Raw genomic sequence first — 18,945 nt, 5'->3', positions numbered from 1 at the left:
ATTTGCACAACTCCATGTTGTAAATTAAGTGATTAATAGAACAATAACAAGCTGAATTTTAATAATTAAATGTAACTCAAGTGATTCAGGCTCATAAATGTAACTAGTGTGTTAAAGGCCAATTCAAAATAGTTAAGAGAAAGAATACTTTTGGCAAAACACTCACATAAGCAACCAGACGTCGTCCGTCTTCTATTAGAACATTCTTGACTAGCCTTTTCAGAAGCTACAGAGCCTCTTGTTTGAATGCTTCTTGTTGCTGGACTCTGTTGTGGTTCTGGCGACTTCTCAATACCATGAAAATACTTCATATGATAATGCAGCAGTTTGGCTTTCCGAAAGGATTTGGAACAATCCAAAAATTTGCATCTAAACTTGGGTTCATGTTCTATTGCAGCTTTTGAAACAGTAAAAACGTCAGCTCTCTTTGAAGCAGTGGCTACTGTAAGAACACAAGATGTAAACTTAAGAACCACATGCATTTTAACTGTAACATACTAGCGGTGTGTAGACATGTAAAGCCTTTTGCACAGTGGGGAATCAGGACTACACTGCCCAAAGCCCTTCAAACTAACTTTTAAAGAAGCCTAGCCTGAAAAATATAATTAGTAAAAACTTAACCTGTAACAGACGCCCCTGAAATCTCCTGTAATTCAGGTGTAGAGGAAGGCTCTGCCGTATTTTCTTCCTTTAATCTGGTGTCATCTACTGAAATCTGAGGTACTGAAGTCTGAGATACTTCTGAAGATGGAGGCAACTCTTCATTAATCTTTTGGTCAGACTCAACACATGCTTCTAATGGGCCTAAGTCAAAAGGGTGGGTAAGAGAAGAATACACAGATATGAAACACTCAGGTTAACATAAAGTGTTTAACAGCCAAGTCTACATTTTAAGTTAAAGCCTTAAGAGAACTCAAGCAAGAAATGTACTAAAATGAGGGCCAACACTACACGTGACATTCAATGCACCTTTACAACTAATGTGCAGATTTTTATTTATTTTTTAAGATCAAGGGGTGGCTTATAATTAAAGACAGGCACTTATAAAATCAGCTTGTTTACCTTCTACAACTTCTTTTGGGCTAGATTCTGGCTCTTTTAAAGATCCAACTTCATCCAGTAGTGGTGCAACAGGGTCAGTATCTAAAGTTTCATGACTGCTACTAGTAGAATGTCTTGATCGTCTCTTTATAGAATTCTTTTCATTGTCCAGAGCATTTTTCAACTTTTCTTGCGCTAAAAATAATTTTAAGACCATTTATTTTTAAACTCTTAGCAATCAAATTTTATCATAATATTTACATATTTAATTCAAATGCAACCTATTACACCACCAAAGGCATTTCACCAAACAATTATATACATTAATATACACATAAAATTATACACAATGTGTTGGCCTTGTGGCAATTATCATTCATCTTTATGACTACATCCATTCTTCATGTAACACAATTCCTCTTCCCTTCTGGCTTCCACAGAAGCATGGATGTAGGTTCTCAACATCCAAACCTATTGACTAGCATAGCTTATTATTATAAATGGGCATTTTTAAAAAGGTATTATATCCACTGCCAATAGTTAGTGAAAGGCATTTTGTTCTTAGGGTCAAACACAGCCCAGTGAGAAGCAGTCTTTGAATTACTGGATCTTCTTATTGGTGCTGGGGGTTGTTACAGATAAGACAGCTGTGCCAGTGGACACAACAGGGTTTCCCCTTTGTTTTCTCCTCTCCTCACCCCCTTTGCCCCACAATCTACTTCAGAGGGTTCCCCAAGCTGTCAGAGCAGAGTTGAGAGTTGGGAGAGAGAGGAAGGGGAAGTCCCATTTGTGTGAGTGGAAGTCTGCTGCACAATTGAGATGACACCATTAGATATGTCCCATGTAGTATCTTTTAAAAAAGAAATTAAACAAATACTCAGGCAAATAGTGAACTACTCTTACTTTATTTTACCCATAAATCTGCAACTTTCCACCTGACCCCTTTTGTCACCTTTACTGGCTCCTTCTGTTAGTAGGTGTTCCTATCAAGTATCTACACTATTAATCAATAAAGGTCATTAAAACGAACATGAGGGAAGTGACCAGCAGCTCTAAGTTACATGCCAAACTCAATATAGAAAGGGAAATGCCCAGTGCTTTCCCCTCATTATTGTTTAATTCTTTATTAAAGCATTTATCTCACTGTTCTAGTGTGAACACACCACTTAGAGCAGGTTATAATACGGTATATAAAATTACGATTTCATAAAAAGAATGTAAAACTATTGTAACAGAAAGTGGGTCGGCTCTTTAAAGATTGGAAGACTGTCTGTTGTGTGGAATAAAACTGACTCAATGAAAAGCAAAGGACCAAATATGAACGAAGTCTGAATATTAGACTGCAATTCTTAGAGAATCAAACTCACTCACAGAACTTAAAGGCTAGAGCACTAGCCAGCTGAGAATGTCCAGCCAGGAGAGCTGAATGCTGATGTACAATTATCAGTTTCTCCAGCTGACCCACATACCATAAATCTGACCTCTCATGGCATCTAAATAGTCAGATGGTGGTTCTCACAAAAAAATGTAAGGCTAGTGCTTCATAATTTTATTTTATATATTTACACACAGTTTTTTGATCTAGCATTTCTAAGGTAGATCTGCAACAGATGATACAATTTAATACAAGATGATGGTGTGACATGTAATCAGTTTAGAGCAGGGATAGGCAACCTAAGGCCCGTGGGCCGGATGCGGCCCAATCACCTTCTCAATCTGGCCCACAGACAGTCTGGGAATCAGTGTGTTTTTACATGAGTAGAATGTGTCCTTTTATTTAAAATGCATCTCTGGGTTATTTGTGGGGCATAGGAATTCATTCACTCCCCCCCCCAAAAAAATATATAGTCCGGCCCACCACATGGTCTGAGGAATGGTGGACCAGCCCACAGCTGAAAAAGGTTGCTGACCCCTAGTTTAGAGAAAATGTGATATTCAAGGCTCCCCTCAGCTGTGTGTTGCTCTTGACACTATGGGCCTTAGAGGCCAGTAGCAAACCCAAGCAAATTCCACCCCTTCAGGAAGATGTAACTGTCACTTAGGAGTGGAACTCTTCCTCATGCAGAGCAGATAGAAAGATGGCTTCTGGCTCATAATTTGATGATGGGGCAGCTGAGATGCTGGGGGGGAGCATGATATTAAAAGCCTCTCACCAGCTCTCTGGTGTCCCTGATGCTGCTGTGTTAGAGCTCTGCCCTCAAGTATCAATCCTGCCCTGTGCCATTTCCATAAGCTGTATGTTACTGAAACAAAAGAGTTTCAGGGCCTGAAATGCATGCCCAAACACTGGGAGAGGAAAAACAAACAAAACAAAAATGTTAAAGATTACACAATGCCTATCAAGCCAAATTATGCAGGAATCATGAGACTGAACCTCATCAAAACAGGTACATCTCAAGTGTTCTCTAGGTTTTTTGTTTTTTAAAAACTTGTTTTTACTTTTTAAACTATTATTTATATAAACGGATGAAATGTATACAATAAAGCTAAAGTTACTCAAGCTAAGCATCCTTATACAATTCAGTTATTGCAAAAAATCAGAAAATGAGTCAAAATAAGGTCCAAGTATTCAGATAACCATGTACTTAAAAAGATCAGAGCATATTAAAAAGCAATTGAAGATTTGCAATGTAAGGTTAAGCATTTTTGAGAGAGAGAGAGAGAGAGAACAGCAGAGCATAAAAATAGTCTCATCTCTGCTTATTTAGCCATTACACACATCCTTATATTTTATATCTCGCTTTGGTTCATTAGTTAGCAAAGAGAACTGCAAGAAAAAGCAATGACTTTGTAAAGAGTTTAGAAAAGGGACTAGCAGGACCGAAATAGCAGATTTTCAGGGCTGTCACGTTCCTTACAAAGTGCTATTTTGCAGAATCTCTTGAAAGGGGCTCTGTACCGGTAGGTTCGTGGGGGCAAGTGACCCAAAATCATTGTGACAGCTGGTGGGTCAAACTTGACCCATGAGGGATGGCCAAGATAACAATGTGGCCCATTGGCCAGATCCTGTTCCCCTTGTTCTAGGGAACTGACACAGAAAAGGCACTACTTCGGCTTTTGCGGCAAGAGAGGATAGATTTGCACATCTGAAGTGTTTTTGTCCTTTGGTTCCCCGCCCCCCAATAAAACCAGAAAATTAGAAATACATGAAAAAGCCTTCATGTGCCTAAATTTAAAATCTAATGGATGATAGTCAACTAAGCTTTACTTAAGAGCAGACCCACTGAAATTAATGAAAATAGCTATGTTGGGTCCTTTAATTTCAGTGTGTCTATTCTGGGCAAAACTTAGTTGAATGCCACCCAGTTTTGCTAAAATTTGTGTGTGCGCTCCCTCTCTTTAAGAATATTTCCTATTCCAGTTAAATGCAAAAAAACTTATTTAAGTAAGTGAATAAAATACTCACACATGTTCTTCTGGAGTCGGGGACGTTTTGAAGGGATCTCTCCTCCTTTAGGTATTTTCCGCCTTCTCAGTTCTAAAGTTATTGGCTGCAATGTTTGAGAGCCTTGCTCTAAATATGTAAATAGAGCAAGGAAAAGGTTTCTAAACATACCAAGAGAAGAGGTAACCAGATTTTTTCTTTCTTTTTAAAAATAAAAATGACATTTTTCTACCGTTTTATAAAACTTTTATGGAGCTTAGGATTTGAATTATCTAGTTTCACCTTCCTTTTTTGGGTGTGTGTGTGTGTGAAGTATTTTATAATATGTAGTGGTACCAGCTGAGATAATAGCCATATATCATTAATATCACAAGTTCCTTAGGAAATGGATGACAGATCTTGCACCCCAACCACTGTAACTCTTGGCTTTAACAAGTGTAGATGTAGAAAACTTACACTAATTTGTGTGTGTTGATGGTCAGTTCAAATTCAATTAGCATAATAACTAGTTAAATCTGTATTCTGTATCACCTACATTGGGATATCTACACAAGGAGAAGGAAGAGATGGGGGATCCTGTGACCCTCCAGATGATGCTGAACTACAGCTCCTGTCACCCCTGGCAACTGGCCCTGCTTGTGCGCTGCTGAGAATTGACGTTCAACATCTGGAGGGCCACAGATTCTCCTCCTCCCACCATATATGAATGAGACACAGCCTTGACTGTTACCACTGACCTGCAGGAGGCACCACAGGTGGTCGACCACGTCGTCTTTTAGTTTCTTTGAGGTTTTCTGGTGGGCTATTCACATTATCATTTTCAGGTTTCTTTTCAATCTGGGTATCTATTGAGAATTCTCTGTCATTTTCAGATATGTTCTCTTTGTCTTCTTTGCCATCCTTGGGTAGAGCCTTTTCAGACACCTTGCTCTTTTCTGAAGGAACTATTAGTTTCCCTTCTTTATCAGGTTTAGACCTTCGTTCAGTCTTTAACGTCTTTTCATCCTTGTCTTTCTTACTATTCTCAGTTGCTTTCCTCGGTTCTTTAAACTTTTCCCATATTTCAGGAGATGAAGGGATTTCATTACCTCTCTCCTTGGGTCTTGAATTACTCACAATAGACTAAAAGCAAGTTTAAAAATTGTGATTGCTTTCCATTGTAAATTAAACTTACTTATAGAACTGGGAAGGGGGAGGCACTGAAATAAATCAATTAATAAAACACACAATATACACTTAAAAGAATCCTGTGACTGTACAACTTTAGTACTATTGTCTGGTTCCTTTCTCCTAATATGATTGCATGCACATATAAAAAGAGTTAAAAGCTATAAAGCAGTACATAAGGAAACAAGTACCATACGACAACACTCAATGCTCATGGGAGATTACATGGGGGGCAACTGGTTAGTGCTGGAATTTCTACATTTATTAAGATTTATAATCTGTGTTTTAATCAAATTAGCAGGGTGGCATACAATTATATTTTAACACACAATAAAACAAATACATAAAAATAAACTTAAGATTTATAAAAGCAGAAATAAGTAATACATAAGACAGAATAAAGCTGATAATCAAAAGCTTAAAAGCTTGGGAAAATGAAATAGTCTTTGCCTCATGCTGAAAAGATACCCAAGTAGGTACCAGCTGAGACCTCGTTGCAGAGTGCGTTCTAAAATGTCAGAGCAGAACTGAAAAGGTCCTTTGCCTGGTAAACATACACCAGATCTTGGTTCAGAATGGGAACCCGGAGAAGGACCTCCAGCAAAGGTTATCATGATTTATTACGTTTACTTGTCACTTGCCACAAAAAAAATACTCTCAAAGTAATTTACTGTTTTTACCCACCCACCCCAGCTGGCTCTGTGAGGGTTGGTAAGACCCCGGAACACTGCATGGAAGGAGGAGAGGGCAGATCACTCCTTCAGGCAAGGAGATCCACTTAGTGACTGATCTACTTAGCGCTATGTTTAATACGTCCTACAATATGTAAGGAATGCCCACAAACAAGACCTAAGTATAACAGCATTCACCTCACTTGTGGATTTCCAGCAACTGGTATTCAGAAGAATATTGCCTCCAACAGTAGATATAAAACATATGGCTCGCAGCCACTGATAGCCTCCATTAATTTGTATAGCCCACTCACAATAATTGTCTCGTTCCCTTACAAGGACATTGTATCGGGGGGGGGGGGGGAGAGATATGGTAGTTCTCATAGGTCATGAAGGCAGTCACCTTTTTCTCCTTAAAATTCCCCAGGAAGGAACCGCATTTCTTAAGATACAACTGCTTCCTGGGAACATTTAAAAAGACTATGCGGAAGGACACTGTAGGAAAAAGCTGCCCTTGGACAATCTTGTAATACAGTGCAAACATATGCACAGATTCAAGAAACAATCATGCAGTTTAATCTGAGATCCATGTTCTAATCTGTGCATGTGTCCTCAGTGGACAAAATGTGTAGATTTTAATCCAAGATTCAGTGTGAACCAGAATCCACTTCATCTCTACATCTTAGACTGTATGTCCTCTAATAAAACACATGAACTAACAACCCTGTAATTTATGTTCTGCCCCCAAATCAGTTTAACCAAATCAAAATATAAAAGTAAGTTTCATACCTGATCTTTGGAAAAAGCTTTGACGTGTATATTCTTGACTGTCTGAATTACACCATCATAAAATTTTACAGTGTAAGTACCTAAAATTTAAAAGAAACCCCGCTTATAAACTGAAGCAGCAACTCTATAGTGTGCTAATTACTCAAAGCATAAACACAAAGCGATTCGCACGCAAGAGTAGTCTTTCCCAACCTGGCGTCCTTCAGGTGTTTTGAATTACAACTCAATCAACCTCAGACATCATGAGCAATAGGCAAGAATGGGGTAAAAGCAATCTTCAGAAGTTCCAGATCACAAGTTTTCATCACTGTGAAAAACTGGGTTTGATTGCAAAAAATTATATTTTTATCAAGAAAAATGCTGAGATTTAAAATCTGCTTAATAGCTTTTATTTCCATTAAGTGGAAATAAATGCGAAAAGCTATTGCATTGCAGTGAAACTTAGCTTTCTATAAACAGAAAGGCTCCTTCATTCCATGGACACCTTTGGTGAGATCCTGTTGGTAAAAGGTGGTATGGACAATTTTAACCAAAAACCTCTTTTTCTTGAGAGTTCACCAAATCTCCAGAGTAGGTTTTGAGAGAGCATAAGGAGCTGCAGGGGGAATCTGAGAAGTTGCCTCCACACCCTTCTTCCACCAGAAGAAATATCTGGATCCAAGCAATGGAACTTACACATGCCCATACTACTATAAATTAATCCACAGAATTGTCTCACATTACCTTTCCACTCTCACATAATTAGTGTTCATACCAATTCAATTCTTCATAACATTCACAAGTAGTGGTCATAAAAATTGGGAATAGCATGGAACATATACAGCAGCTACTCATTTTCAAGACGACGTCTGAAAGCAGTCATAAAGGATGTTTCTCTACAGTGTACTCTGAAATTAACAATTATGCCTTACCATCCTTGTTAACAGAAGTAACTTTGGCTGGATAAAAACGACAATCAGACCAGCAAGCCAACACTTGATCATTTATATGAAATCCCTAAAAAATGGAAACATAGAAGCGAGTGTTCAGGATACAATGCTGCATCATAACAATAATAAAATAATCTATGCTGTAAACAAAACATTCCTGCAGCAGACTTTCCCACCATTTTTAAATTGGAATTTTATTTACAACATAACACAACCCATCTCCAATACACAAATCCACCCTCATTAAACGTGTACATAACATACAGTGAACATAACATACAACAATACAAACAACCAAATAAAAGACTTCCTTTATCCTGTATCTGGCCTCCTTATTTACTTCTTATAAACTGTTTCCTTTATGAATAATTATTAAGATTTTTCCAATTATAACTTAAATATCCACAAAGTCTCCTGCAGGCAGACATTAATTAAAACAAGTCCAGGTATGTATTTTAGGGCACTGTTTTGTGAAGTATTCTCTGCATTTTCCCCATGCTTTTTGAAACTCTTGTCTAGTGTGATCTCTAATTGCTTCTGCTAATCTAGCCAGTTCAATATACTCTAAGAGTTTATCTTCCCATTCCGTTTTTGTTGGCAGTTTCTTTTTCCAATTTTAACAATTAGGATCCTTGCTGCTCCTGTGGCATAGAGAAATATTTTCCGATCTTCTCTTGCTATACCTGTTTCCGTTACCCCTAGTTCTGTATTTTTCATAAAGGCATACTTAAACATTTTTTAAGCTCGTCATACACTGTGTTCCAGAAGCTTTTGATTTTTTCACAGGTCCACCAAACATGTATAAGTGTCCCCTCTGTCTTACCACACCTCCAGCACAAATTTGTTTTTGTCTTATACATGTTAGCTATTTTGGTAGGTGTTAAGTACCACCTATAAAACATCTTTATTAGGTTTTCCCTCAATACTTCACAGGCTGTAAATTTCCAATTCTTTCTCCATAGTTTTTCACATGCTGTTAATGGTTTTCCCAATATCTAAAGCCCACTTGATCATTACCTCCTTGACCTGTTCATCTTTGACCTCCCACTCCAATGTATCATATATTTTTGATATTACCTTGGTTTTCCCACCAATTATTTTACAAATGATTTTAATAATTCTACTCAGCCTAGGGGCACAATAGCTTTGATATTCTAAACATATTGTCAAGGCAAGGTGATCATCATAAGCAGCAATATTATTGAACTCTTGGATGCAGAAGAGTGTGTTATTTGTATAAAAAATGGGAAATTGCCATGAAAAACGACAATAATAAGGATACAATTCTATGCCTATATATCTGGGAGTAAACTTAACTGAAGTAAAAGGGAATTACTTCTGAGTAAACAACAGAGTAGAACCTTTGCAGGCCTAATTAAAGCCAACAGGCTGCTTTGGCTAAACCACACCCACGTGCCAATCACCTACATCATACACAATGCCATATATGGGAAGGTAAAAAGGTGACAGGGCCAAAGGAGTCTTCTGAAATGTTGCCGATCACCTGATTGGCAGGAGTTCAAAAGTGCTTTGAAGCATGGCTTATCAGCTGATTGTTGGAACTTCAAGTGCTTCATCACCTGATGTCACTGTGACATCCACCTATCAAATTGGACCACGCGGAGTTGGGGTAAGAAGGATCTGCCCACCAGACTGCACTGTAAAGCAAACTTCACAGCAGGTGTGGAGAACTAATCAGGCAAATGGACTGCATCTCTAACTCCTTCATCCCCTGTGGGTCAAAGTAACAGGTGGGTGGGACTGTAGAGAAAATAAGTCCATTTGCACATGCGAATAGATTTCAAAAGGGATCACAGCCAGAGCTTTCGGAGATGCACTCTGAAAGTTCTCACTGGAGGTCTCACTGTTGGCGACACCTGCAAGCCCTGCTTATAAACAAACAGGCATTGACTTATACCCACATCCTTTTCTGCCCCACACCTGATTTTACATTTGAAGTCAGGCGAAAGTGGTTTGGAGGGGATGCGGGCTACATTGGCATCTGTGTTGGGCCCAAATAGTTCCATGGACTGCCCCACCCATGCCTTACAGGGACAAAAAACATGTCTATAAACAGCAATGTTGCCCAAGGTTACCATATTTTATTTATAATTTTTTCTATCCCACCCCAGCTAAGAAGAAACAGTATGCAAGTTTTTTATTATACCAATAATATTTTTTTGAAAACAATTAAATCTGCATCCACAAGTTTGCAAAGAATTGTGTTGACTTCAAGCTTTAACTTAGGTTGATTTTACTTACAGAAGATCCTTCATCATCATGTAATCCTTCTTTCCTTAACTGTATTTTTTCTAAAGGACGCAAATAAGGACTGTCCCAACAAAACCACTCATCATAGCGGTGATTCCAGCGTTTGAAATGGATTAGCACTTTTCCTTCCTCATAATCAATTTCTTCAATGTGAGCTGGATACCTATGCAAAGAAAATTAATTTAAAATATTCTTGCCAAAAAATGGAAATAATTGTCTTGGAAAAGGAGTAACTATATTACAAAGCCATACATTTTGGTAAATATATGAATATGATACACAAATAGCTTCAATTTCCACCTTTTTGTGATTACTTTAATCTTGCTGCTTTTTTATTATTAAGCAAAACTGCTTTCTTTTTCTAGGAAATATGACAAACACCTGAAATCATGTTAACAAAGAGCCGACAGTTTATGTGCTTATGGTTGTGACTTGTGAATTCTTAAGTTATGGTTTCCAGTCATGGTTTTTATCCTTGTTTCTGCTGTGCAGACCTTGCACTTTTCATCATAACTAATGTTCTAGCCAAACAACCTTGCTGGTGCTATCAGCAGTATATGATGGGAAGTTAAAAATCTTATGCCATCAGAGAACCACAAAAAGGCCCCTAGGAATAGCTGCTTGGTATCCTCAGGATGGTGACAATAGGCAATGCTAATTTGTCAGCACCCCGACCTGACACTGCTGTTAACGGTGGGTGACACCCAACTGTTCCCAAGTGCTGGCAGACAGACTCCATACCCACCAAATCTGCCTTGGAAAGTTACAGGACCTTGTGGAAATGGGGGAGGGGGCTGAAGGAGGACGAAGAAGAATGGGAAATCTACTTTTGTAATGTTTGGTGTCACTCAGTAGTGTTAAGAATTAGTCTATTTTAAAAATTAAACACAGACCCATACAACATGTACATCTCTACAATAGTTTAATCTACACTTTTGTTAAGGCTAACTTCAAAAGTAACAAACAATAGCTTAATCCCATTATGACAAACTAACTGGGAAATTTTCAAGAGTGCAATAATCATGTGGGTACAGAAACTGAGAAGGACTCCTCAGACCTATATGCTTGATCCTAGAGAATAATCAGTTCCTCCTGATTGGTCCTCAAACATTATGGAGCAAGATCCTTTTTAGCAAATCATATTAATCAATCCATCTTCAAGCAGAGAACATTTTCATCATCCCCTACTCATATCAGATGAGTTTGGGAGATCGTTCTGGCAATTTTTTATCTCAAAGCAGAAGTTTGTTCAGAATAAATTATGAGGACAGACAGAAAGAGGAGAAAGTTCACCAGATGGTGACCCTTCTAAAGCATATCTGATCTCTTGCTACTAGATCATGCTACTAGAATGTTAAATAAAATGCATGATGTTCATATCCTACATATTTAGATTGTTTACTCTCAAAGTAAAGAACAAAATGACATGTGAATATGTTCTGTCTTTGTATTATACAATTGCAATCACATCTATATTAAAATTTAGGAAAGTTCCATTGTTTAAAACTTGTTAAATTTGCCTAGAAGCCTATACTGTATATAACTGCAGCAAAATAAAGTTACATTTTCCCCCTATCTTTACTCTGATATACTGGGAGATTAGTTTACTCTCAGAATCAGGAATTGAAAAAACAAGTTCTGAACATCACAAATCCTTGACTACACATCAATATCAGATACAGCAGCTTTCTCCAACCTGGTGTCCTCGAAATGCTTTGGATAATCAGCCAACGAGAACAATGGTTGGAGATGATGGAAGTTGAAGAGACCAACAATATCTGGAAGGCATCAGCTTGGGGTAACATACTTCCAGAGCATAGCCAAAAAACAAATCAAAACCCTACTCATCGATGGTTAGCAATCCTACACCATTTATGCCATTTCTTCTCCTTCTACCACTCCTTGCTCACCGTCTTTGAAGTGCTATCTTAGGAGGCTCTATAAAATGGACCCAATAGCAAGAATACCCTTACAACCAAGGAATTCTATACAATGTCACATCGGCTATAACCAATAATCATTTTCAACTTCTTAAGAACTAGTTCTTGCATACTTAAATATAGTAATTTAAAACTAATTCTAATAATACATGCTCCAAATCTGTATTTTGCTATAGTAATACCTACACTTTTCTTCAACAGGCTGTATGCTACATTAGACTCAATTGCCTAAAACCAGGAATAATCAACATGACACTCCCCAATTGTCACTGGACTACAACTCCCATGAGCCCTGGTCAATCAGCACTGATGGAAGTTGGGAGTCCAACAAAAATTGAGGACACTACATTGGTAATTGAGGTGTGGGGGGGGGGGCACCAGTGCAGAATGATACACGCAAGTCCCACTTTCCCAATAAATCATTCTTTAGTCAAGTGTTTACTAAGTTTACAATTCTCAGAAAAGTTAATGCTGTTCTTTTCAAACCTAGAATCACAGTTTTGCATCTCAACTCAAGTTCAATAAAGGGCAGCCCAGGTTGCTTTATAACTTGACAACGGCAACCCACCTTCTGCCTCCAATTATCATGAAGTCTAATACAATTCTTGCTGTGTTGCTACTGCATCAAGAAAGCCTTTCTCCTGAAAACAACTAGGGTTATATCAAATATACTGATTATATACACCCCCCATCTATACTTCCAAGGAGAATGACGTAACACCAACATCTGCCTAACAAGCTACAATTTTCCCTCGCAACTCAGTATTGGTTTTTACTTGCACATTATGTGCAATGAAGTGTTTATTCAAAAGGTTTCTGTTTATAAGGCCTACTGTCAAGGAAACTATAATTAACTAGCTGTTCAGTATTGTTCAGATATTTTAAATAACAAATGAAAAGGTAAGCAGCACATAGGCAGCAAGAACAGATAAAATCAACACACTTTCATACATTCGTATAGAAAGAAAAAGCTCATCTACAAGTAGGTTTGTATCATTATGCAACAGTGACCCACTAGCTTATACAGGAGTCTCATATGCACATCAGAGCTCCCTAATGTATTAGGAGCCCTTGGTCTGAGCTGATGATTTTATTATTTACAGCTGGTATAGAATTCAATGCCCAGGTTGCTTGGGGCAATAGACTCTAGGCCAGGCATCCCCAAACTGCGGCCCTCCAGATGTTTTGGCCTACAAATCCCATGATCCCTAGCTAAGAGGACCAGTGGTCAGGGATGATGGGAATTGTAGTCCAAAACATCTGGAGGGCCGAAGTTTGGGAATGCCTGCTCTAGGCAGTTAACACTAATCCTGGCCAAACTGCAATGGCTACCAATTAGATTCCAGGTCCAATTCAAATGCTGGTTTTGACCTATAAAGCTTTATGCAGCTAAGGACCTCAATGCATCAAGGACAACCTCGCCTCATATGAACCAACCTCGACCTTGCAACCATTATCTCAGACATCCCCAGACTTCGGCCCTCCAGATGTTTTGGACTACAATTCCCATCATCCCTGACCACTGGTCCTCTAAGCTAGGAATCATGGGAGTTGTAGGCCAAAACATCTGGAGGGCCGCAGTTTGGGGATGCCTGCATTATCTGAAGCCCTTCCTTGTGTGTGCCCCTCCTCAGGAGGTCTGAAGGGTGGCAACATTAGAACAGTGCTTTTCAGTGGTGACTCCTTGTGTTTAGAATGCTCTCCTTGGGGGTGGCTCACCTGGCATCATCATTGTATAGATGTAGACACCGAATAAAAACATTTCTTTTTCACGAGGGCTTTGGCTCTTAATTATCCTTTAGTGGATGGGGAAATTTTAATCCTGCCTTTAAAAAGAGGATTGTCTTTCTTGGTTTTTCTTTCATGCCTGGTTTAATGTGTTTGTTTGTTTGTTTATACAATGTAAGTCACTTTGTGGTCCCTTGCTAAAAAAAGTGACCAATAGATTTAACAAACAAACAATTTAAGACAGTTAAGATGTATACCACTTAAGTATTTAAATTTCTAAGTGGTGTACATTATCTTCAGTGACCAAACTGAAGAAATGGAAACATTACCAAGAGACACTAGTTCATTCATTGAAACATTTCAAAAATAAACTCTATTTTTTATAAACTTCCAATGCTACCAACCCTAATCTTCAGCAGACTGCAAACTGTCCAAAATGCATCGTTTTAGATACGTCATTTGCTATAGCCTTGATCTAGCCAAAACAAGTTCTCATGAAAGCATGTTTCCATAATACATTAACCCAAGAGAGACGGAATGATTAAAAATGAAATGTGTAGCTATCTTTTCTATACAAATGTCTAGTATCAGCGTTCTGCAGTGTCAAGGTTCAGCTCAGTCTCTTAAAAAAAACTTGATTCTCAGTTTTCCTATACATGGTGTTCCTCAAGATGCAATGTCAAAAAGCGAACTTTCCAGGATTCTCTATTCATATAACACAAAAATGTTCTACTTATCGATTCAGAACAGTACAATATCATATTCTACTTTCAACCTCCATGAAGTCAGAATGAAAAAGTAATCCACTAGTTCACCCCCTTTTAAAGCATTCCTCGTGATCAAATTTTTTATTTCAGCCACTCAACAGGGGGGTCCTTCATTTCAAAGTGCAGGGTATTGAAGAGTAAGGACACTATACCTCAGGGGAATGGGATATACCCTAACCATATTGTTCTTTGTTTTTTTAACAATTTATTGATTAGAGTATGCTCCCTTCATGGTTGTTTACAACATATAAAACATAATACTTCCAGAAAAATAACAAAAAATTCAGAATATATCCATATATGTGTCATAAAATAAAAGGTCCCAATGAAATGGTTTTCAATAGCTTGCAAACAAAAAACAGCAAGGGAGAGAGCCCACCACATTTCACAAGGCAAAGCATCCCATGATACAAGTTATTTAGAGGCCTCTTCTCTTGTCCCACTCAGTTGTGCTTCCACTCTAGGAAAGACACAGAGAAGAACCATTCCTTCTGATCTTAGAGAGCGACTAGGATGACATGGGAGAAGGCAATCCCCAAATGATCAACTTGTTGACTCAAATGTCTTTTTCAGAGCCTCTTCCTAGATCCGTTACACTTGGCACCTCAAAAACAGTAATACTGTGATAACAATTAAAATGGTGTAAGGCAGAAGGTCTCACTGTGGCTTAGGAAACAGCCTTACACCAGACTATTTGTCCATGTAGTCTAGTACTGTCTACTCTAAATGGTCATGGAGATTCCAGATCCTGAATCTGAGATTATTTTTCAAGGAAGTGCAGCTGGGTGTTCTTTGTGCAGGAAACTCAGGATGAACCCTGTACCAACTTCACAACAGTTTTAACACAAAGGCTGCAATCCTATACCCACTTACCTGGGAGTAAGCACCATTAGGCTCAATGGGACTTACTTCTGAGTAGACATGTATAGGATTGCACTGTATTACAGATCAGCAGACATTAGGTGAGGGGAGCAAAATCAATAAATACTATACAGTATGAACATTTGCAAACAGAACAAATTTAATGTCAGGGAGTCAAACCGAACCCTTTTTTAAAAAACTGAAAACCCAGCACAATCAGAACCTACATAATCATTGGTGATGTTAGCTGTCTGCAAACTTTTATTATGCCCTAATTCAACTGTGATCCAATTTGTAATTTCTGCCATATTTATTAAACTAAATTATTTTAAAATGTCATTTTTATTTACTTATCATTTTTATTAAAAAATACCATGCTAATATTATGTGCTGTATAAATCTCTCATTTCCTAAATAGCCAAAAGTATCTGAACTGAAATGTTTGATGTTATATTCCAGCAAATGCAAAGCTGTTCTATTTTTTAATGAAATACTTATAAACATTCGACATTACAATTCAGTAACATATGCTTCCTCAAATTTTAAGGTGGACAATGAAGGCACTGAAAATGGTTAACATGCTCAGTTTTGGCATACTCAGTGCTATATCTGTTAAGATGTATGCATGCACACTTTGAGGGGAACCATCCATTTTGACTAGTTATTTTTATCCATTCATTATTTTTACAAATTAATTTTATGAAACATTGTAGTTTTAGAAATGGGTCTTTTTTAATGTGGAAAAACATAGCAATGGATTTTTTTTCCATTACTGAAAATATCCTGTCCCACATCACTGTTTGAAACAAGAACGAGAACACAACAGAAAAAAGGGCAGGTTATTAGTTTGGAATAAGGGTTTGACTAAAAACTGAAAAGATAGCACTTACTGACTCCAAAAACAAAGAATTATAATAAACTACTAATGCATTCACAGAACTAATATTGAGAAGAATGCAGTGCTAAAATCATGGTTTAGTGCTATACGAACAAGCTGTAAAATTATTGTGGAAAGCCTTAGGCTTGAGTGCTTCCCCACTGTCAATGCAGAGTTAGGACTTTTGCCAGCATTTGTAATAAACCAGATTGTGGAAAGTAAATGTTCTTTTCCTGGTCAATAAAGAGAAATGAAGGAAGTGTGGGAGCATGAGCCTCTGCTCTGACTCACTCCAGCTAGTGCATATAGTACTGCTAAACAATATTTTAGCACTGTGTACAAATGCACCCAATATGGTTTGCAGGCAGGTATCTATGGTTTAGATATCACAGAAACTGTGAATTAACCAAGCAGTTACTTCCCAAGCTGAGTGTATAAACAAAGGGAAGGTGGGAATACTAAAGTTCAGTGCACAATACCATTACACCCAAACTAGGCCTTTAAGTTTTTGAAACTTTCTACTTTTACAATGTGACATAAAGATCGACAGATAAATAGCTGCATCTGTACAATATGTTTAAACATTTTGTATTATTAACATTAGGATAATTACCACTTTGATACTAATCAACTTATCATATATGTGAATCACCATTTACGTTTTCTCACATAAAGTATAGAACAAGAGTAGGTGATTCGGATACTCTGAACCAGTTACCAAAATGCTACCGTCTGATTGCAGTTGAATCAGAACCAGACCTGAACTGGAACTTTTGTTGGTTTGACTCCCTGTTTGTAGCAAGTGACAGCATCACAAAAATGTATCCAAGTTTTATCATGAAATAAGAAATACCAGTTTTTTAATCTGTCTCGGGCTTCCAACTGGGCTCCCACTTCAAAGCTGATACCTCTTCTGTTTGGTGGATGTTTTCTCATTTTGTTATAAGCCGCTGCTTTTATTCCCCTGAAAAATGCAATTAAATATCAATCACCAGAACCTGTGTCAATTGCTAATCTGTCTAATCAGTTAAAATAATTCATATTCCAATGTTTCAATTATGTAAGTTTTCTTTGCATTCTTTATACTGTATGTTGAAAAGAGTGCCCTTTAATATATAGTCTCTTCATTACAAAGACTGGCTTTGTATACCCCATATCTTACTAAAACTCAACTCTGGTTGTCAAAGTGGAGCACCTGGGTGTACTGTGGGAAATGTAACATTGTTGAGGGGCTCCCTCCAGTGTTCAGGTACCAACTATCTGTAATGCTTCTCTAATTAAATTCTTTGTGGTCAATACTTTATTGATAATTCAGCAGTTTTGTACATCACTGTTTGTTGTTTCCAGTGCTACCTGTCTACGCTTTGCTCCATGTGCTATGGCCACCACCTTTAGAGTTTACTGTGTTGTTGCCACGTAACAAGCTATTTTGAATGTAACTGCTTACCACCTGGATTGTCCGCTCTAAATGTTTCTCTAATAGTTTTTTTTTAAAAAAATCCTTGCCATATGGGCCAGATATCATGCAGAGCAAATTTTGAGTAACCACAAAGCAGATGCATTGTCTGAAGAGGTCCTTAATTTCAATCCTGCAAGTTTACAGATATGATGCACTGGACAGTGCTAGCTTTTACACAGTACAGAAATCTTAGATTTAGTGTATGTAGTGTATTACAGAAAACTGGGTGAGCCATGGACGCTACTGGATTATCTGATATGTACTGCTAAATATATTATCTTTTCTGCAAATGCCTTTGTTCTTGCACTTTTTGCTTCAAGTTCATGCTAACAGCACTACAGCCTTCTACTGCTGCAATTTTGTTAAGGCTGTTTTGTGATTTATCAGCTCCTTCATTACCACCACAAGATTCAAACTAATGAACAGTGACATATAAAAGCACTGTTCTGGAACACCACTGATCTAGAACATGAAAATCATTTGCAAAATGAAACAGCCTTAACATGGTGGCTCTTAATGAACGGTGTTTTAGACATTACAATAGAACTGCAACACCTTTTTCTAAAAGCTTTCAACCCCCCCCCCCGGTAACTGGAACATTTGTTGACTCCTAGAGTTGCTTTTATTTTCGGTTTTAAGTTTGATGTACAGCTTAAAATCATAAGTTTAAAATGCTATTGTGAAGTAAACTACAATTTTCTGCTGAAATTTGAGGTGCTATAAATGTGAGCTACTAAGAAGCAGTGGGCATTAACAATGTTTCAAATATTAAAAATATGTTTTGCGGGTGTACATGGCTCTGTCAACAACATAACAATTGGACTACAATAACAAATCCTATACACACAGAGACAAGCCAAAATTTGATAGCCAAGCCAAAATTTGCAGTTCTCAGTAGCCTGCCAAACTCGCTGAATCCAATGAAGTCACTGTGTAGGTGGAAAGACTGCTCATGTAAAAGATTTTCCCCTGTGCTCCCCATACCCCCAAAATCTGCTTCAGAAGGTTGGGGGTGCAGGAGGAAGAAGGTAGGGGATGTTCCATTGAACTAACAAAAGTC

The 18,945-nt window shown here is 37.9% G+C and overlaps 1 protein-coding gene across 4 annotated transcripts in view; it reads right to left on the bottom strand.

The window, feature by feature from the left end:
* PHF20 (PHD finger protein 20) overlaps positions 1 to 18,945 on the bottom strand; it is a 45,457-nt gene that overhangs the window by 13,623 nt on the left and 12,889 nt on the right. For all 4 annotated transcript variants that reach the window (XM_035123402.2, XM_035123396.2, XM_035123401.2 and 1 more), the window contains 9 exons: positions 17,280 to 17,390; positions 10,245 to 10,416; positions 7,965 to 8,049; positions 7,054 to 7,133; positions 5,164 to 5,548; positions 4,448 to 4,555; positions 1,063 to 1,236; positions 622 to 804; positions 167 to 442 (listed from right to left, as the gene is read on the bottom strand). In XM_035123402.2, coding sequence (XP_034979293.2) covers positions 167 to 442; positions 622 to 804; positions 1,063 to 1,236; positions 4,448 to 4,555; positions 5,164 to 5,548; positions 7,054 to 7,133; positions 7,965 to 8,049; positions 10,245 to 10,416; positions 17,280 to 17,362 — 1,546 coding nt within the window. In that variant the 5' untranslated portion in view covers positions 17,363 to 17,390. The remainder of the gene's footprint in view (positions 1 to 166; positions 443 to 621; positions 805 to 1,062; positions 1,237 to 4,447; positions 4,556 to 5,163; positions 5,549 to 7,053; positions 7,134 to 7,964; positions 8,050 to 10,244; positions 10,417 to 17,279; positions 17,391 to 18,945) is intronic.

Source organism: Zootoca vivipara, chromosome 7, assembly GCF_963506605.1.
Source record: "Zootoca vivipara chromosome 7, rZooViv1.1, whole genome shotgun sequence".
Lineage (NCBI taxonomy): Eukaryota > Metazoa > Chordata > Lepidosauria > Squamata > Lacertidae > Zootoca > Zootoca vivipara.
This window is presented reverse-complemented; position numbering and strand designations above follow the sequence as displayed.